This window comes from Tachypleus tridentatus, chromosome 7, assembly GCF_004210375.1.
Source record: "Tachypleus tridentatus isolate NWPU-2018 chromosome 7, ASM421037v1, whole genome shotgun sequence".
In the NCBI taxonomy this organism is placed as follows: Eukaryota; Metazoa; Arthropoda; class Merostomata; order Xiphosura; family Limulidae; genus Tachypleus; species Tachypleus tridentatus.
In genome coordinates, this window is record NC_134831.1 from 171528480 (window position 1) to 171547574 (window position 19095).

A 19095-nucleotide genomic window follows, 5' to 3' on the forward strand; every position below is an offset into this window, starting at 1 on the left:
CGTCTTAGGTTAGAACAACAAGTGAAATAAAATAAATAAAAACATTATGTATTACGCTAGGTCAAAAATGTAAGGAAAAATAAAAACATTATGTATAAGGTTATGACAATAATTTGAGAAAAATAATTTAAAACATTACGTATTAGGACAAAAATGTGAGGGAAAATAAAAACATTTCGTATTATGTTACGGCTACAATGTAAGGAAAATAAATAAAAACCATTACGTATTAGGTCAGGACAAGAATGTGAAAAAAATTAAAACATTATGTATTATGTTAGGACAAAAATGTAAGGAAAAATAAAAACATTATGTATAAGGTTATGACAATAATTTGAGGAAAAATAATTGAAAACATTTCGTATTAAGTTAGGGCAGCAAATGTAAGGAATATAAGTAAAAACATTACGTATTAGGTTAGAACAAAAATGTAAGGAATATAAGTAAAAACATTACGTATTAGGTTAGAACAAAAATGTGAGGAAAATAAATAAAAACATTACGTATTAGGTTAGAACAAAAATGTGAGGAAAATAAATAAAAACATTTTGTATTAGGTTAGGACAACAGTGTGAGGAAAATAAATAAAAAACATTACGTGTAGGTCAGGACAACAATGTTAGGAAAATAAATAAAATCATTATGTATTAGGTTGGGATAACAATGTGAAGAAAATAAATAAAAACATTGTGTATTAGTTTGGGCAACAAGTGAAGTAAAATAAATAAAAACATTATGTATTACGTTAGGACAACAATGTAAGGAAAAATAAAACATTATGTATTAGGTTATTACAACAGTGTGAGAAAAATGAATGAAAACATTGCGTATTAGATCAGGACAACACATTTTTATGTTCACTCGACATATTAAGGGGATCCTGTATTACATATAGGTTACCTCTCCCCTGACGCTGTGATTAAAGGAGATTAAACCTCGTTCTTGCAGTCAGAACTTGTTTGTTTATTAACTTCGAGAACAAAATATGTCACTACATCTCGGAAATAAAAACCAAGTGCTGTTCCATTCTAACACTAAATTCGGTTTGTTTCTCTCTTGCTCCTCGTATTAAATGCGTCTTTGGCTTTAGGGACATGAGTAATGAAGTTGTAGAACGAATTCCACTGTGACGTTGGTGTTTCTGTTGCTAGAAATCTATTTATTACACATGAAAAGCTGTTATTTAGTTTACATTCTATTGTCTCGTATACCCTTAAGATAAAAGAGTGACTAACCGATAAAGTTCTTTAAAACATCTGTAAAACACACATAACGACCCCATCTAGTGGATATTACATAAACTATGATACATTGCGATAGAAGTAAAAGAATTCAAAACCTTATTCTATTCAGTTGCCCACTGGGGATCTCAGACTGTGGTGAAGATTACAATACTTGTTTTGTCATAACATCTACCAATATTCTTCTGTTGCGTAAAAGAGGTCACAAGAGGACATTTTTAGAATGACATCCGTGAAACAAAGTAGCGTCTCATTCGACGGCTGTTGTTTCTGGTTTTGAAGTATTTTGTGGTATAGTGACTTGTTTGTAATGGTCAGTTTTTCTGCCCAAGTGAGAATGATGTGTCCTCGTAAATTTCTATTATCGTTCTTCTAATTTTAACTGGATAGACTAAAGGTCAAGCAACTAGTCGAGACCTTCCACTACCAACTCTTTACCGAGAAATAGTAAAGTTGACCGTAACATTATGACGCCCCCACAGCTGAAAGGGTGAACATGTTTGGCGTGACGGGGATTTAAACTCGTGACTCTCAGGTTAAGAGTCGAGCACCTTAACCACCTGGACATCCCGGGCTCGACGGTTTCGATCTAGCGATCCAACACACCAGGACTGCGCTTCCCAGTGGCACAGCGATATGTCTGCGAACTCACAGTGCTAGAAACCGAGTTTCGATACCCACGGTGGGCAGAGCACAGACAGCCCATTGTGTGGCTTTGTGTTTACAAATAAACAAACAAACCAGGACATGCGAGACTGGATAAAGGAAAGAATTAACATTGAACACGACTATCTCTAATAGTGTTTAAGATTTAACATCCTACGCTTTAACAATTGTTAAAAATAATAATACACCCATGATTATGAACGAATATCTTTTACCTCTACTCCCAGTGGGTCAGCTTTAAAATCCGGGGTTTGATTCCCCTTTTGTCACTCGAAACTTTTTTATAACATTAGAATTACAGCTTCTTTGTTATAAGTTATTTTGAATTTTGCGCTGTTTTACCCAATGGCTATCTGCGCTAGCCGTCCCTATTTTAGTAGTCTAAGACTAGAAGAAAGGCAGCTAGTCATCACCACCCACCGCCAACTCTTGGGCTATTCTTTTACCAACGAATAGTGGGATTGACCGTCATATTATAACGCCCCCACGGCTGAAAGGGCGAGCATGATTGGAGCGACCGGGATTCAAACCTGCACCTTCTTTGTATCGCTGTAGTCAGTTTTGTAATCAGTACAAATGATTTTTTATTTGTTACCTTCAAATTGATAACTGTTTTGTACGTTTATAAGCTAAATGACTAGGTTTCAGACTCCAGTGTTCAGACGTAACCGTATTCAGAACACATGACCTTTGTGAGGAAATCCTATCATCAACGTTCGTCACCTATGGTATTATTCTTAACTAAATAGTGGAACATATGCAGCGTCATATCGCTGGATATAACTTTGGACTTTCCAGTTTGAGATCCTAATGGCTAGGTTACTCCCAGATCTATTTATTATTAATGTAATTTAAATTACAAAAACAACTTTGTAAAAGTGGACTTTTTTTTTCTTTCAGGAAATTTAGTTAACGAACTTTAGGATTTTTAAAGTTTTCCCTCCTTCCAACAAAGGTTTTTTTTTCCTTAAAGCTTACAATGTTGCATCTTCTAATTATGTTTGTTCACTATGTTTAATTACCACAGTAGATGGACTAGTTTTGTAGTAAATTATACCAAACTCTTGTGTTTCAGATCACACCGCGAAGGATGTACAATAACTGTCCACTTTTTATGCAGAAATAAGTTTATTTTTTCTTCATTCATCAATCACTGATCGTGGCCTAGCGGTTAGCGTGCCGGACTGTAAATCCAAGGTTTCATGAATGTGGATGCGTTTTAAGAGTAACAGTCTAATTCCATTATTTGATAACAGTAGCCTAAGAATTGGCGGCAGGTGCACTTGCGTAGTTGCCTTCCAACCTGTCTGTTAGTTCAAAACGAGGTCCATTCTGCGCTAATACGAGGGCTGTTAAAAAAATACGCGGACTGTTTGAATTGCGCGGCTCCAGTTGGTTCCAGGGGAATCCGCTTGGTGTCGCTAGGTTCGCACAGATCAGCTCATTACGACGCCATTTCCCAATTGCAGATATCTTCATTTGTGTATTAGCTACGTGGTTTTAAGTGAAGTGCGATTTTTTCGTTTGGCGGATTTCAGAATGAATGACCTGAAGGGGCAACGACTTGCTGTGAAATTTTGTGTTAAACTTGGAAAATCTGCGACTGAAACTTTTGCTATGCTTAACACGGCTTACGGTGATGTTGTCATAAAGCGTACGGCATGTTTCAAGTGGCATGAACGTTTTAAGGATGGTCGACAGCCCATTGAAGATGATGAGCGTCCTGGACGTCCTTCCACGTCAACTGACGACCCACACGTCGACTAAATCAACACCCTGGTGCGGGCAAATCGACGTCTGACTGTCAGGAAGCTTGCTGAAGAGTGTGGGATATCAGTTGGATCTTGTTACGAGATTTTGACCGAAAAAATTGAAGATGCACCGCGTTGCTGCAAAATTCAGCCCTCAGAACACGTGAGTTTTTGGCCAAACACTCGATCACTCTTCTTCCCCACCCCCCTACTCACCTGACCTTGCTCCTTACGATTTTTTCTTGTTCCCCAAACTCAAAAGACCCTTGAAAGGAAGAAGATTTGAGACAATTCCCAAGATTAAGGCAAATGCGACGAAGGAGATGGAGGACATTACAAAAGAAGCGTACCAGGACTGTTTCAACAAGTGGAAACACCGTTGGGATAAGTGTGTGCGTTGGGGAGGAGAGTACTTTGAAGGAGTCCCAGACCTGTAACTTCTAAATAAAGTACATTTTGTTTTATGACGTCAGTCCGCGTATTTTTTGAACAGCCCTCGTAGTTCTTGTGTTGTTTTGCCCCAAAACAAACAATACAATTTAAGGTTGGATATCTGCAAGCCCAGAACTCGTTTCCAACAATTTCCTATCAACATATGAGCAGAGCCAGACATATTATTGACACTTAGTGAACTGGTATTGGTAGACATATTATTAACACTAGGGGTATTGGTATTGGTACCACTGGACTAAAACGTCAAATTGCAGTTGACATGTTTGTAAAAATAACTCAGGCCTGCGAATTTAGACTTCATAAAAAATTGTTTTGGTTTCAGTAACGGGTCTTTCATAATTCGTCTACACATATTTCTAAAATAATATTGATATTTTTCTATAGCATAATAATTTTTTTACAAATCGGAAAGAAAATCTCTTACTTAGATCAAATAGTTATTTCGTTTGCCACAACGAACATTTTTTATTATTATGTTTGTTTACAAAAATACAATCAAACTGAAGAAAATCGAAGAACATTGATGTCAAACTGATATGTATCCTCATTCAACCTGATTTTATTTGTAGAATCAACGTTTTTAGTCTCAAAACTACGTGTTGTGGTCTTTCGTATATGTATCGCGTTGTGATGTTTTGTGAAAATCTGTACATGATGGAGAAAAATTTCTATCAATTTGGGATTCAGGGTACATGTAAAAACTTCAAGACAATAAAACAATTGCAGGCCTGTATTATTAATAAACCTCTTACTCTACATTTTATTTTTAATTTGAGAAAGATCCCTAGGCGTCATGGTCCCACATTTTGAAGTTAATGGTATGCAGTCAGATGAAATAAATGTCTCATCTTTCAGAGCTTTTCTTGATCAATGTAGTGGCCCTCTACTTCCTCAGAATTGTCCATCTGTGGTGCAGATTTTAAAAAGATTTCCCAGCAAGGTCAAAGATGTACACAAATTATTACCTAATTTCAGAATGATGTAAAACTGTTTTAAGTTCTATAAAATTATAGTGTAATTTAAGAAAGATGTTAAACTGTTTTAAATTCTATAAAGTTAGTGGTTTCGAGGTTTCGAGTAGGGTTTCGAGCTGTATAAAGATTATATGCTTTCTGCTTTGTCTTTTTTTTTAGATTTTGGGATTCAGGAGGGAAGTCAGGATCCACAATTAGGTGAGAAATAAATTTTAAACTGTGAAATAAACTCTATAAAAAGTGTAAAATATTATATTTTAACGAGTTTAAACTTTAACAAATATTTATTTATATATTATTCACTGCAATCATTGGCCTAGAAGAACTCTGAACTGTACAAGGAATTAAAAATATAAACCGTAATTTATAACAATAAAAACTTTCGGTGAAATTCGTAAACTTACAACTTACTGAGAGTGTATCATTAAACTGACAACTTACTGAGAGTGTATCATTGAACTGACAACTTACTGAGAGTGTATCATTGAACTGACAACTTACTGAGAGTGTATCATTAAACTGACAACTTACTGAGAGTGTGTCATTAAACTGACAACTTACTGAGAGTGCATCATTGAACTGACAACTTACTGAGAGTGCATCATTGAACTGACAACTTACTGAGAGTGTATCGTTGAACTGACAACTTACTGAGAGTGTATCATTGAACTGACAACTTACTGAGAGTGTGTCATTGAACTGACAACTTACTGAGAGTGTGTCATTGAACTGACAACTTACTGAGAGTGTATCATTGAACTGACAACTTACTGAGAGTGTATCATTGCACCAAGGATAAGGTGTTTCATAACGTATGACTTTTTTTTCGTCTCATCGTCTTCGAGACCGTACACACGTGCTTATGGTAAATCATCTTCCGTAAAGGTTCATTAATCATTTCTGTCTTCTTGTCTTATTTAAACTGTTTCTGAATAGCATTACGTGGAATAAATTTGTTACAGAGAAAGTCTTTCAAATAACTTAAAACCAACTATTTTCTGTATGTCGTTCTTACACCCTTGAACTTTAATGGCAGTAGAAGAAAAGCAGGTGTGGGTGGAGGTGGGAGGAAACTCAAACAGTTGTTTAAGAAACATATGCTTCAGCTCAGAACAAACAACGGAATTTCTCTCTTTTGGTTAATATTAAGTCTGCTATTTGATATATTGTTCCATCTGCCAAGACTAATACATTAAACTGATCCCCACGCTGAGAGTATACTGAAAGTATTATCTTCTGGTGTTTTAGGCGACGCGTTTCTAAATACTCTGTAAAGCGTGGAGTATTTCTTAACAAACAATACTTGGTTTTATTATAATCTACTTGCTGAAAAACACTAAAATGTTATTAAAAACACACGAGTAGACAAAAACAGAACCTATATCTTACTGGACGTCTCTTAGGACAGTTAACTTCTATATAGGAAACGCAACGGGATGGTCTTTCTCAGAGTTCATGTGCTATCAACGCTACTGGTCATCCCATATATTTAAAAAGGGAAGATATGAGGTCCACTTGCTGATCAGCCTGTAGGCGATATAGAACTACGTTATGATAAACAATACACTCCTCCAGAGAGTGTGAAATAATAAGAATGATTTATGACATTGTGTAACTAGAGAACCGACAAGATGTACGCATAACATAATCGTTATCAATTGTTATACACGTGTGTGTGTGTGAACGTTTCTCTATTGTTAAACGGTATGCGTGAATGTTTACCTATTGTTAAACGCATGTGTGTGTGAACGTTCATCTATTAACTCCAAATAAAACATTTTTCCATGCCCGCCAACACCAAATTATCTCCAAATAAAAATATTTCCATAGCTGCCAACACCAAATTATATCCAAATAAAAAATATTTCCATGGCTGCTTTCGAATTCCAGTCACACCAAGCATGCTCGCCCTTTCAGCTATAGGGACGTCATAATGTGACTGTCGGTCCCACTATTCATTGGTAAAAGAATAGCCAAAAAGTTGACGGTGGGTGGTGATGACTAGCTGCCTTCCCTCTAGCCATACACTGATAAATTAGGGACGACTAGCGCAGATAGCCCTTGTATAGTTTTGAGCGAAATATAAAACAAACAATCCATGGCTGCCAACACTAAATTATTTTCGAATAAAACATTTTTCCATAGTGCTAAGATCTATTCTATTTGTAAAGAATCCTAACATAAATGTGTGAATAAAACTCCCTATTATCGTTCTTTATTTACTTACCCAGTTTTGACATATTGTGTACGTTAACCAAGATTGTATCAGAATAACTTTTAACACCCTGCTACTTTTTAAACTACCTTTTATTTTCTAAGTTGATGCTTTCACAACAATGAATATTCAGAATAAAGACAAATGAAAAATAATTAAATGAAGAAAATCTTAATGGTTTGTTTGTTTCGAAATTTCCTGCGAAACTACACGAGGGCTATCTGCGCTAGACGTCCCTAATTTAACAATGCAACACTAGAGAGAAAACAGGTAATCATCACCACCCACCAACAACTCTTGGGCTACTCTTTTACCAATGAATAGTGGGATTGACCATCACATTATAACGCCCCCACGGCTGAAAGGGTGAACATGTTTGGTGTGACAGCGATTCGAACCCGCGATCCTCAGATTGCGAGTCAAGTCCCCTAACCACCTGTTCATGCTAGACCGAAAGGGAGTTGAACTAAAAGAGAAAGTCTGAAGGTTTACCATGATAGAGTTTGTAGGTTAAGCAAGGTGAAGTTTGTAAAGTCTATCAAGGTATGTTTACCATGATAAGATTTACAGATTTACCAAGTTTACCATTAAATAATATGTTTTAAAGTTACGAAACCATAGAGTAAAACACAAAATTACGACCCATCGATAAATGGCTGAACAAATACGTAGATTTTTCAGTGTAATTACACACGTCTTAACGTGATTTCTTTTTTTTTTATTGGCTTGCAAGTGTGTGGTTTCATCTTCAATAGCCGGAAGAAGATTAATGGAAGTATAGTCTCTCCAAACCATCCCGGATTGTACCCTAGAGACACGGAATGCCATTATTTCTTTATTGGAAGAAAATCAGAGGATGTTCAGGTGACCTTCACCGAGTTCGATGTGGAAGGAGTTACTCCGTGAGTTGTGTTTATTATAACACTTGTGTTAGATTTAACTATACCCTTCTGGGCTACAGCTAGTTTTAGCTTTACAGGTCAGAGCCGTAACCAGTAATTTTTGTGCCCTGGGAAAGTTTCTGTTTTGTATAATTCTGCATAAATCATTGAATAACAGGCTTAGCCTCTTCTCCAGCTGTACCCTAGCTGCGATTCTGTTCACAGTGTTAAGAGTTGGCTCTAGATTTATAGTGTTAGATTTGTTTTTAGTTTTACAGTAGCTCGTGTAAGTTAGTATTTCAAAAACTAGCGTTTTTATTGCATCCCAGCCGGCCTGATAAGCTCTGATGTTGAGCAAAACGCGTTGTCGCCAATGGCTGTGGTGGAAAGAGTTTGGCTGAAATACTAATATATATTCTTCATCTTCTAAATAAAGACTGTAGTGTTAAAAGTACCTCAGGCCTAATACTAATGTTTTAGAACAAGTATAATTAATTAAGATGTTTAGGTGGCGCTGAGAGAAGACTACTAAATACTATCTTTGTCTGTATTTTAGTTGCACTGCAGATACCGCTAGTGACTACCTGGAAATTTCCACTAAGCCTTCCGCAGTCGCTGGACTTTCTCGACATTGTGGATTAAAGAAGCCCAGAACAATTCGCTCGGAGGGCAGTTATCTTCGAATCACGTTCAAGTCTAACAACCGATTTGACGGGACAGGTTTCAAGGCCTTTTATGAATTCACGAATCATACAAGTAAGTGAGCATTTCGAATAATGTTATACAAGCAGAAATTAGATATATTCGGTTAAGTCTAGAAACTTCGGACTGGAGAAAAGGCAGCCAGACAAAGAGCCCACAGCCAGTTTTTCGGCTACACTTGTCTGATCAAAGAGTGAGATTTGGCTGTCACTTTTATAGCGCAACCTTAATAACAAAATGCAACGCGCGTTTTACTTGTGGCAACAAGTATATTGTTATGAAACCAATAATTCACAGTTCGGGAACGCTAGTTAAAAATCACGCCTACTCAACAATACTAAGAAATATGATATATATGTTTGTGTTTTTTTTATCTGTATTTTTATTCCTCACTTTCTTCAGTGACTCAGTGATCATACTGAGAGCTTATAACAACGAAATCAGGGTTCGATTCACGCAGATAGCTCATTGTGAAGCATTGCATTGATAACGAACAAATTATCATAAACATTTTGTATTGCCATCTGGTGGAAAATTATTAGTATACATTAAGATTCAAATAACATTAAACTTAAATTTTTCTCCTGGAAATTGTAATTAAAATAAATAAACTTAATTTACATATGTGTTAGTCAAAACTGGTGTCAGCTATGAAATAACATATTTGTTTTTTATTATTAATCATAGCAATAATATTTAGTTTATTAGTATTATTTGTTAGCTCTGTTATGGTTTAGTTGTTAAGGCTTCGGTATGGCCTTGTGGGTACAAAATACCGTCATCAAACATGTTCATCCTTTTAGCCATAGGGACATTATAATGTTATCTCCAATTTTACTTCCCAGTGGTAAAGAGTAGCCCAAAAAATGTAGCTTAATTAATAGTCCAGTAACATGTCTTCTAGGAGCTGGTTCCCAGGTTGGACAGCGGTAAGTCTTCTGATTTACAAAGTTCCGATTCCACTCTGTAGATACAACAGTTAGCCACATGCAGCTTTGCTATAAGAAAACATAAACTGAAATAGCTGATAGAGTTCTATGCTATTAATTATAGTATTAATGTTGTAAAAAGAAAGAAGGGGTTATTTGATTAGTTTTTTCTTCGTTGACGATTTAATGGAACTGAACGAGTTCGCACATGATGGACCGCGAGAGAAGATAACGATATTTTGTTGTAATGCTTTTATCCGGTTATTTAATTAAGATATTATTTTGTTAAAACACCCTTAATAAAGAAGTTTGTTTTTGAGTGATAATTAAATAAAGAATGTGATAACATGTGTTTAAAATATTTTCAAACATATATAACATACTTTTTAAAGACAAATTGAGCGGTTCTGGCGTGGCCTAGTGGTTAGCATCCTGGATTGTTAATTCAAGAGTCGTTGGTTCCGTTCTGTTCCCGCAAAGTCGCACTTTGTACATATGGATGTGTAATAATTATACCAGTCAAATCTCACTATTCGATTATGACAGCCGAAGAGGCGGTGCTCTACGCTAGTTGTCTTCCGTATCTTTAATCTATCAGTTAAAAATCAGGATTAAATTTGTTTTCAATTTCAATTAAACTACTCGAGGACTATCTGTGCTAGAAGTCCCTAATTTAAAAGTGATACCCAAGAATGAAAGTTACTAGTCAGTACAACTCACCGCCATATCTTAGGCTATTCTTCACCAACGAATAGTTGGATTGATCGCAACATTATAAAGCCAACGCCATTGAAAAGAGGGAGCAAGCGTGGTGTATGGCAGTTAGAGACGGCCGTAACACGTGTGGTCTTTTGTGTAGCTTTGTATGTGTAGAAAATAAATAAATAATTAATTAATTCTGTACTTATAGAACCATTGTCGAGTTTAAATTTAATTAGTAAATTATTTTGTGAACTGGTGAATCAAACGATATTAGAAATAGCCCCATCTGTTGAGAAAATCTGATAAGTTTAAAAAAAGGAATTGAAAAGTTTGCAATGATGTTTGGCATAATTATTTTACATTTCTTACATCGAAAAAGAAAGCAATACACAGAACGTAAATATATATAACTTATGTTAATTTCATCAGCCTATGTTCTAACAACTTTTTCATTCTAAACCTAAAAAAAATATAGATGGCCTTATTGTACCAAATTACATTGTCAAAAAAGTACATCTTGATCAGGAAGATCGAAGCTTTGTGGTTGGTTATTAAACGATATGTCAATTAGCATATTTAATACAAATGATTCACATATATACAGTATATGTTAGACTATCTATGCAGTGGTCCTCTAGGAATTACAAAAGATGTTGGTTCCCTGAACGTCCGATAGGATTATTTTTCTGTACCACAATATTTTTTCTGTCCCGATGTTTGAAAACATTCGCGCTGCCCTCTTCTGCAACGAAGAAAAGAAAGTTGTAAGTCGATCTCTCGACTCGTTGTTGTACTTTGCACATTTTGGGGGCATGCTTGTATTGTGTCATTCACATAGAAAAGAAACTCTTCTGAAAAAACGAAGTCTCGAAGATTCCCTCGAAAGTTTGTTTTATGTCGTACGTATGCTATCCAAACAAACAAACCAGAAGAAAAAAAAAGTTTCCTCATCCCGAAGAAACACTGTTTGGTCAAAATAGTGTTAACCTTGTTAATCCTCTTTTATCTTGAATTACAAATGATATCTGTGGTGTATACAGTATATCTTGAATTACAAATAATATCTGTAGTGTATACAGTATATCTTGAATTACAAATATTATCTGTAGTGTATACAGTATATCTTGAATTACAAATAATATCTGTAGTGTATACAGTATATCTTGAATTACAAATAATATCTGTAATGTATACAGTATATCTTGAGTTACAAATAATATCTGCAGTTTATACAGTATATCTTGAATTACAAATAATATCTGTAATGTATACAGTATATCTTGAGTTACAAATAATATCTGTAGTGTATATCTTGAATTATAAATAATATCTGTTGTATATCTTGAATTATAAATAATATCTGTTGTGTATACAGTATATCTTGAGTTACAAATAATATCTGTAGTGTATACAGTATATCTTGAGTTACAAATATTATCTGTAGCATATACAGTATATCTTGAATTACAAATAACATCTGTAGTGAATACAGTTTATCTTGAATTACAAATAATATCTGTTGTGTATACAGTATATCTTGAGTTACAAATATTATCTGTAGTGTATACAGTATATCTTGAATTACAAATAATATCTGTAATGTATACAGTATATCTTGAGTTACAAATAATATCTGTAATGTATACAGTATATCTTGAGTTACAAATAATATCTGTAATGTATACAGTATATCTTGAGTTACAAATAATATCTGTAGTGTATACAGTATATCTTGAGTTACAAATATTATCTGTAGTGTATACAGTATATCTTGAGTTACAAATAATATCTGTAATGTATACAGTATATCTTGAGTTACAAATATTATCTATAGTGTATACAGTATATCTTGAGTTACAAATAATATCTGCAGTGTATACAGTATATCTTGAATTACAAATAATATCTGTAATGTATACAGTATATCTTGAATTACAAATAATATCTGTAGTGTATATCTTGAATTACAAATAATATCTGTAAAGTATACAGTGTATCTTGAATTACAAATAATATCTGTTATTTATACAGTATATCTTGAATTACAAATAATATCTGTTGTGTATATCTTGAGTTACAAATAATATCTGTTGTTTATACAGTGTATCTTGAATTACAAATAATATCTGTTGTTTATACAGTATATCTTGAGTTACAAATAATATCTGTAATGTATACAGTATATCTTGAATTACAAGTAATATATATATATATATAATGCAGTGTGTCTGGTGTTGCATCTTGATATACAAATGATATCCGTTAAAACTACAATTTCATGATTTAAGTGAGTTACATCTTATGAGCTAACATATCAATATGTCCAGTAACTCTTAATAGTACAAGCAGAAACACACCCATAAGAACAATGTCATATCAACGTCGTCGAAGGTTGCACAATGCTGTCTACTAATAGCTATTCCAAATTTATATCAAGAACGGAGGCAGCTGTTCAGTGATACCTGCCGCCAACTTCCGGACTACTTTTCTCAGAATGAATGACTGACTTATGATAATAATATTAGTAGTATTAAAGGGTGTTTGTGAAAACATCTGGATTAAAAAACTGTGTTAATTTGGCTAAACTCAGTCCACCAGACGGAGCTAGAGAAACATTTTACTATTTCTCTGGTTAACTTGTGTTCAGGGTTACTGACGAGGAGTGGAATTCTTCGAAACTAGCGTAACTCAATAACACATGTTGATAAAGGTGTAGATCGAAGTGAACCTCCCCTGATCTTAGACTTCCAGATTAAAGCAATTTACAAAATACTAAGCTTATTTGTTACATCTTCTATTGTGTAGCTGTATGACGTGAAGATTTGAATAGTGACCAATGACACTGTTTGTTCACTTCATCTATCCAGTGTATAGGTTTTTTTCACAGTGACTAAAGGTACATTCACACCAGTTTATTTTAGCTTAATGCAGAAAAACACATTTCAAAGAAAACAATTTGCCAATCGACTGAATTTTCTCAAGAAAACAAAACGCACTAAAAATAAAAATACCACACGAATTATGTCATATTAACACAGTCAAAATACGGCAGCGACACGATGTCAGAGAATGTCATATTAACGGTCGCGACACATTGTCAGAATGTCACAGAAACAATGTCAGAGTTTCATGATATGATGTCACGTTAAAGGTGGCGACACAAAGTTAGAATGCCATATTAATAGTGTCAAAGCTTTGTGATATGGTGCCACGTTAACGGCGGCGACACACTAACAGATGTTATCACTTTACCTGTGTCGGAACTTCGTGCTATTTGTTGTATTTCTCTTTATATACTCTTTTCTTATCTCTTTATATGATTTGCATTTAAAATCCAGAACTCACAATTGCTTCGAAGTAAGTTTAAAGACTTCCAATGCTAAAATCTGGTGTCCGGTTCTCCGTGGTGGATGGATCATAGACAGCCTACTGTGTAGCTTTATGCTTGATTTTAAACAAGCAAAATTCACCAAAAACCAACTAACAAATACGTAGGACTATATTTTCATTTTTTCTCTGTCTTCATTACCGTATTTTTACTTCTTTTATTAAGTTTTCTACTCTATAAAAATAGTTACGACCGACGAATATGTTCTTACTAAAGTATGACGTAAATTATTATTTAGTTCAATTATCACTCCAATAAAATATCCTAATTATCATGTTCTCATCCATCCAAATGTAGGTTTCAACTGTTTTTACAAGAACCCTAGAGAGGGCACTTTTGATGTTTCAGTAAGAAATCAAACAACAAATACGTCGCGAGGAATCGGAATTTTAATCTAATTTACTTCTACCAATCATATCTTATGTTGTTTGTTTTAATTTTTCAATTTTATCTTTGATTACGTCCTTAGTTTAGTTGGACATCGTCCAATTAAAACGGCCGGTGGGTTAAGGCGTTCAACTCGTAATCCGAGGGTCGCGGGTTCGAATCCCCTTTGCATCAAACATACTTGCCCTTTCAGTCGTGGGGGCGTTATAATGTGACGCTCAATTCCACTATTTGTTGGTAAAAGGCTAGCCCAAGATTTGGCGGTGGGTGGTGATGACTAGCTGCCTCCCCCCTAGTCTTACAATGCTAAATTAGGGACGGCTAGCGCAGATAGCCCTCGAGAAGCTTTGCGCGAAATTCAAAAAACAAAGAAACAACCCAACGGGGGACAACTTATTGTTTTGCTTATTTTAGAATTTTTATACATAGCTGCTAGAGGGATGCTCTCATTAGAAGCGAGGCAGCTAGTGAATAGCACCTGCTGTCACTTCTTAGGCTATTCATGTTTGACCGAATAGTAGAATTTGGTTCTCATTATCTTAAAACAGTCACAGAAACAGACTGCAAAGCAAACTTTAGAAGCAACAGGATATAAACCATAAACCCTCGAATTCACAGTCCAGATACGCTAGCAATAGGGCACGCTCAACCCGTTTTGGTCATTCTGTTATGAATAAGGGTTAACCAGTTTTAATAAAGTTAAATGTTTATTGTGAATAAGGGATAATCGGGTTTAATAACCAGTCCAATGTTTGGATTACTGTAAATGAAGATCAACCAGTTTTAATAACAAGTCCAATGATTAGTTTGCTGTGAATAAGAATTTACCGGTTTTAATAACCAGTCCAATGATTGGTTTGCTGTGAATAAAGGTAAACCAGCTTTGTTTAATTAACCACTTTTTAAGGAACTTTAAAATATTATTTTGTTGATTTTCTAAAAGAAGTGAGTTCCTATGTTATGTGTGAAATATCTTCTAATTCTGATAAATATTTCCTTACAGACCCTTCCAATACGAAAAGGATACATGATTCCGGTAGAAATACGTTTAGTAAGTTTTGGCTAAAGATATGTTGTTGTTGTTGTTTTTTTTACGTTTATTAATAATAATTAAAATAATTGTAAAATAAATTGATAATGTATTATTTTTTCTATCGTTAAAAGTGATCGATATTTAATTCAAATTATTATATTTTCATTTCCTGTTTAAAGCAACAGTAACAAAAATTATAATTTTCGTTAAAAATGATGTCCACAGTAAATTTGAGGTACAACACTATCAGTTGGTGTACATTTTAAATTTACGAATAGCAGATGAAAAATGTGTCAGTATCAGGTTTGTCGTTTTTGTCCAAATGTAACTCAAATCTAAAATATAATATATCAACGAGATTTTCTTTACAACGTCCAAATAATTTTATCGACAAGTGAAACATTTCATATATCTACCTGCTGTGATATTTGTTTATTATTATTATTTTTTAATAAATACACGAGTCTTTCTGACAAATAAAAGTGAGATATTTATTTATATTTTGATATTTCAGGTTTTCGGTCTTCGTATCTTTTGATGACCATGATTCTTGTACGAACTGTGGACATAGAGCAGTTGTTTATATCGTAAAGAAATGTTTTCTGTATAAAAACAGTCGAAAATGATTGAAAAATCTAGTGGTAACCATAAAGTGCCTGAACCGACTTCTTAGAAGTGAGTACACAGGCTCATTGTACTGTGATAAACGCTTCTTCCTTACAGTTACAGCGCCATCTGTCCGTAGATGAGCAGTGCCATCTGTTAGTAAAATATAATTCATCATAAGCCATGCTCGCCGATTGTTGTTGTATACGTATGTTATAAACTGTCACGTTAACCTGAAACTGTTGAAAGAGAAAAATAATTGTGAGAGTATATATAAACTCTGACTGAGTCCAAGTGTGTTATAAGAATCACGGCAGCTCGTGCAATGTGTTGACTGAAATGTGTTAGTTATTGTGACTGGATTTCCTAAATTTGATTTATTTTCCCCTAAAATAATGACTGCTATAAAAATGAACTAGCACAAATGTGTAAAAATTCAGATATCGATAAACGTAACCTGAACCAATAAAACTGTCGTAATAAATTACTCTACAATGTTTTATATTTTCCAGCAAGCAATTTTTTTATAATGAGACGAAAGTAGAGTAGAAATAAGATCTATCCAGTCTTTATTTTAATTGTTAAGTCTTATTATTCGTATTAAATAAGTGTCTCCTCAGGAAACTGTAGGATCTACTTTATAAAACTGTTCTACAAATAATATCGAAAGATTCGAACATTTAATACATATTATTAACACTAGATGGCTATATGTGCTAAATAACTTTCTTTTTACAAATTTTCTTTTAGTAATAAGTTGTTATGTTGCAAAGTGTAATACTTTATACTTTTGTCTTTCACTATGACACTCATTTAAACAGATCAAAAGTCCTTATCAAGGATATTTGTAAAGAAAAACATTTTAAACAAAAGATGAGAAACGTTACTTCACTTTAAAAGTTTGTTAGATTGTAAGGAGCATACATTATAACATCTTGAATTTCACTTTAGTTAAACCCCACCAGATGGGAAAACACCGCTACATTATTAGATAGTGGTGGTGATTTGTTGTTTAAATGGAATTTTAAAGATAACTGGCCCTCATGTTTGTACATACTAAATATATTATCGAATGCCTTTAGTATATAACATTCCTTAAACGTTTTGAAGACAGCTCGAGTGCGACTGGTATAAATTTAAACAAAAGCTTTACTATTATTGGCTAGCTTCGAAAAATGTAAGTGGTTGATTTTTAGCAACATGTATTTTGTCTTTAAATTCTATCTTTAAAAAGTCAGAAAAACAAGAAACTGATAAACAGAACAGGATAAGTAAGGTGAAGGTAAGAAAGCTTCGTTGAACTTATAAATATTGACTATGATTTAAATCAAAAAATTTAATATTTTTTCTCATTATTCACTTCCTCTCAGCTGGCGCCATCTTTTATTTTTTTATGATTTCTCTCGGTAATTTAGCAGCGTAAGACAAGAGGGAAGGCAGCTAGTTATCACCACCTACTGCTAACTCATGAGCTATCCTTTTACCAACAAATAGTGAGATTGAGCATCACATTATAACGCCCCCACAGCCTGGAAGAGCGGGCATGTTTGATGTGACGGAGATTCGAATCCACGGCTCTCAGACTGCGAGTTGTGTTCCATAACCACCTTTTTTTATTCCAAATTTTTAGACGTTGTTTAGCAAATGTTGTCTGTTCGCCAGGGGGAATCGAATACTGGATTTTAACTTTGTGAATTTGTCCATAAACTTATCACTGGCCCACTGAGGAAGTATTACGAATAAAACAGAATCAAAAGATACCAAAATTAAAATATATTATTATAAATCAAATATAATTTGTTAACTAACGAAATTTTGTATTATAAATATAAAGAAGCAAAAACACTAAAGGGGCACTATATATACTAAATTGAAGTGATAATCCTTTTATAGATTTAATATAAATGTTTGGTCACACATCAAGAAACCGGTTAACCAGAACGTCTTTCCTTGTTTTTATTGCGGGTGTTTTGTCTTTAGGTTTCGTTTAGTATAGAGAATACATCTTATGTATATAACTAAAAACTTGAGTTATATGTTGGAAGTGCTCTTGCATAAACCATAGAGGGCAGGTTAAATCCCATCATCCTTTTCGACAGAAATTGTGTTTGTTTATTTAACAGATTCAAGTGACACATGATTAGAAAGTTTTCTTTCTCTCTATTTCTGTCTGTATTGAAGCCTTTTAGTAAATAATTTAAGTATATATATTTTGTTATTAACAATAGATGACGCAATAGTATAATTGTTAAGGGTAGTGTATAGGATAAAAAATATGTTTTTTTGAATCAAACTCGAGAAATGTACAAGCCTAATTTTTGGTCAAATATTTAAAACTAAAGTCTCATGAAAGATAATATAATTAACAGTATTAATTATTTTTCTTAATCCGACTTTGTATTGGCCTAAAACAGACATCCATTAAAGTAGTGGAAAGAATTTGAACAATATCGTGTTTACGCCGCTAACGACTTTATGTGTAACTCAAGCGACATGATGAGCTCTGGTGGTGAGAGAAAAGTTTCTCCTACAGTGCTGTACTAAATAATAAACATTTCGTTCTCCTACAGTGCTGTACTAAATAATAAACATTTCGTTCTCCTACAGTGCTGTACTAAATAATAAACATTTCGTTCTCCTACAGTGCTGTACTAAATAATAAACATTTCGTTCTCCTACAGTGCTGTACTAAATAATAAACATTTCGTTCTCCTACAGTGCTGTACTAAATAATAAACATTTCGTTCTCCTACAGTGCTGTACTAAATAATAAACATTTCGTTCTCCTACAGTGCTGTACTAAATAATAAACATTTCGTTCTCCTACAGTGCTGTACTAAATAATAAACATTTCGTTCTCCTACAGTGCTGTACTAAATAATAAACATTTCGTTCTCCTACAGTGCTGTACTAAATAATAAACATTTCGTTCTCCTACAGTGCTGTACTAAATAATAAACATTTCGTTCTTTATTCTGAAAGCCAGAATAAGCGAGTAAAGAATAATGTGATTAAAGCTGTTATCAGCTTAAACATTTCATTCTTTATTCTGAAAGCCAGAATAAGCGAGTAAAGAATAATGTGATTAAAGCTGTTATCAACTTGAATACGATATTTTATAGCCATGACCAGTTAATATCAATGTTCGATAACCGAGGATTTATGTA

General features: G+C 34.0%; 1 protein-coding gene across 3 annotated transcripts in view; it reads left to right on the forward strand.

The window, feature by feature from the left end:
• Positions 1-16639, forward strand: part of LOC143257223 (suppressor of lurcher protein 1-like) — an 81257-nt gene extending 64618 nt beyond the window's left edge. The window contains exons 10-14 of one of the 3 annotated variants that reach the window (XM_076515638.1): positions 5245-5283; positions 8034-8202; positions 8738-8937; positions 15293-15340; positions 15837-16639. In XM_076515638.1, the coding sequence (XP_076371753.1) occupies positions 5245-5283; positions 8034-8202; positions 8738-8937; positions 15293-15340; positions 15837-15913 (533 nt within the window). In that variant the 3' untranslated portion in view covers positions 15914-16639. The remainder of the gene's footprint in view (positions 1-5244; positions 5284-8033; positions 8203-8737; positions 8938-15292; positions 15341-15836) is intronic. The other 2 variants (XM_076515636.1, XM_076515637.1) reach the window with 2 other exon arrangements.
• The last annotated feature ends 2456 nt before the right edge of the window (positions 16640-19095 follow it).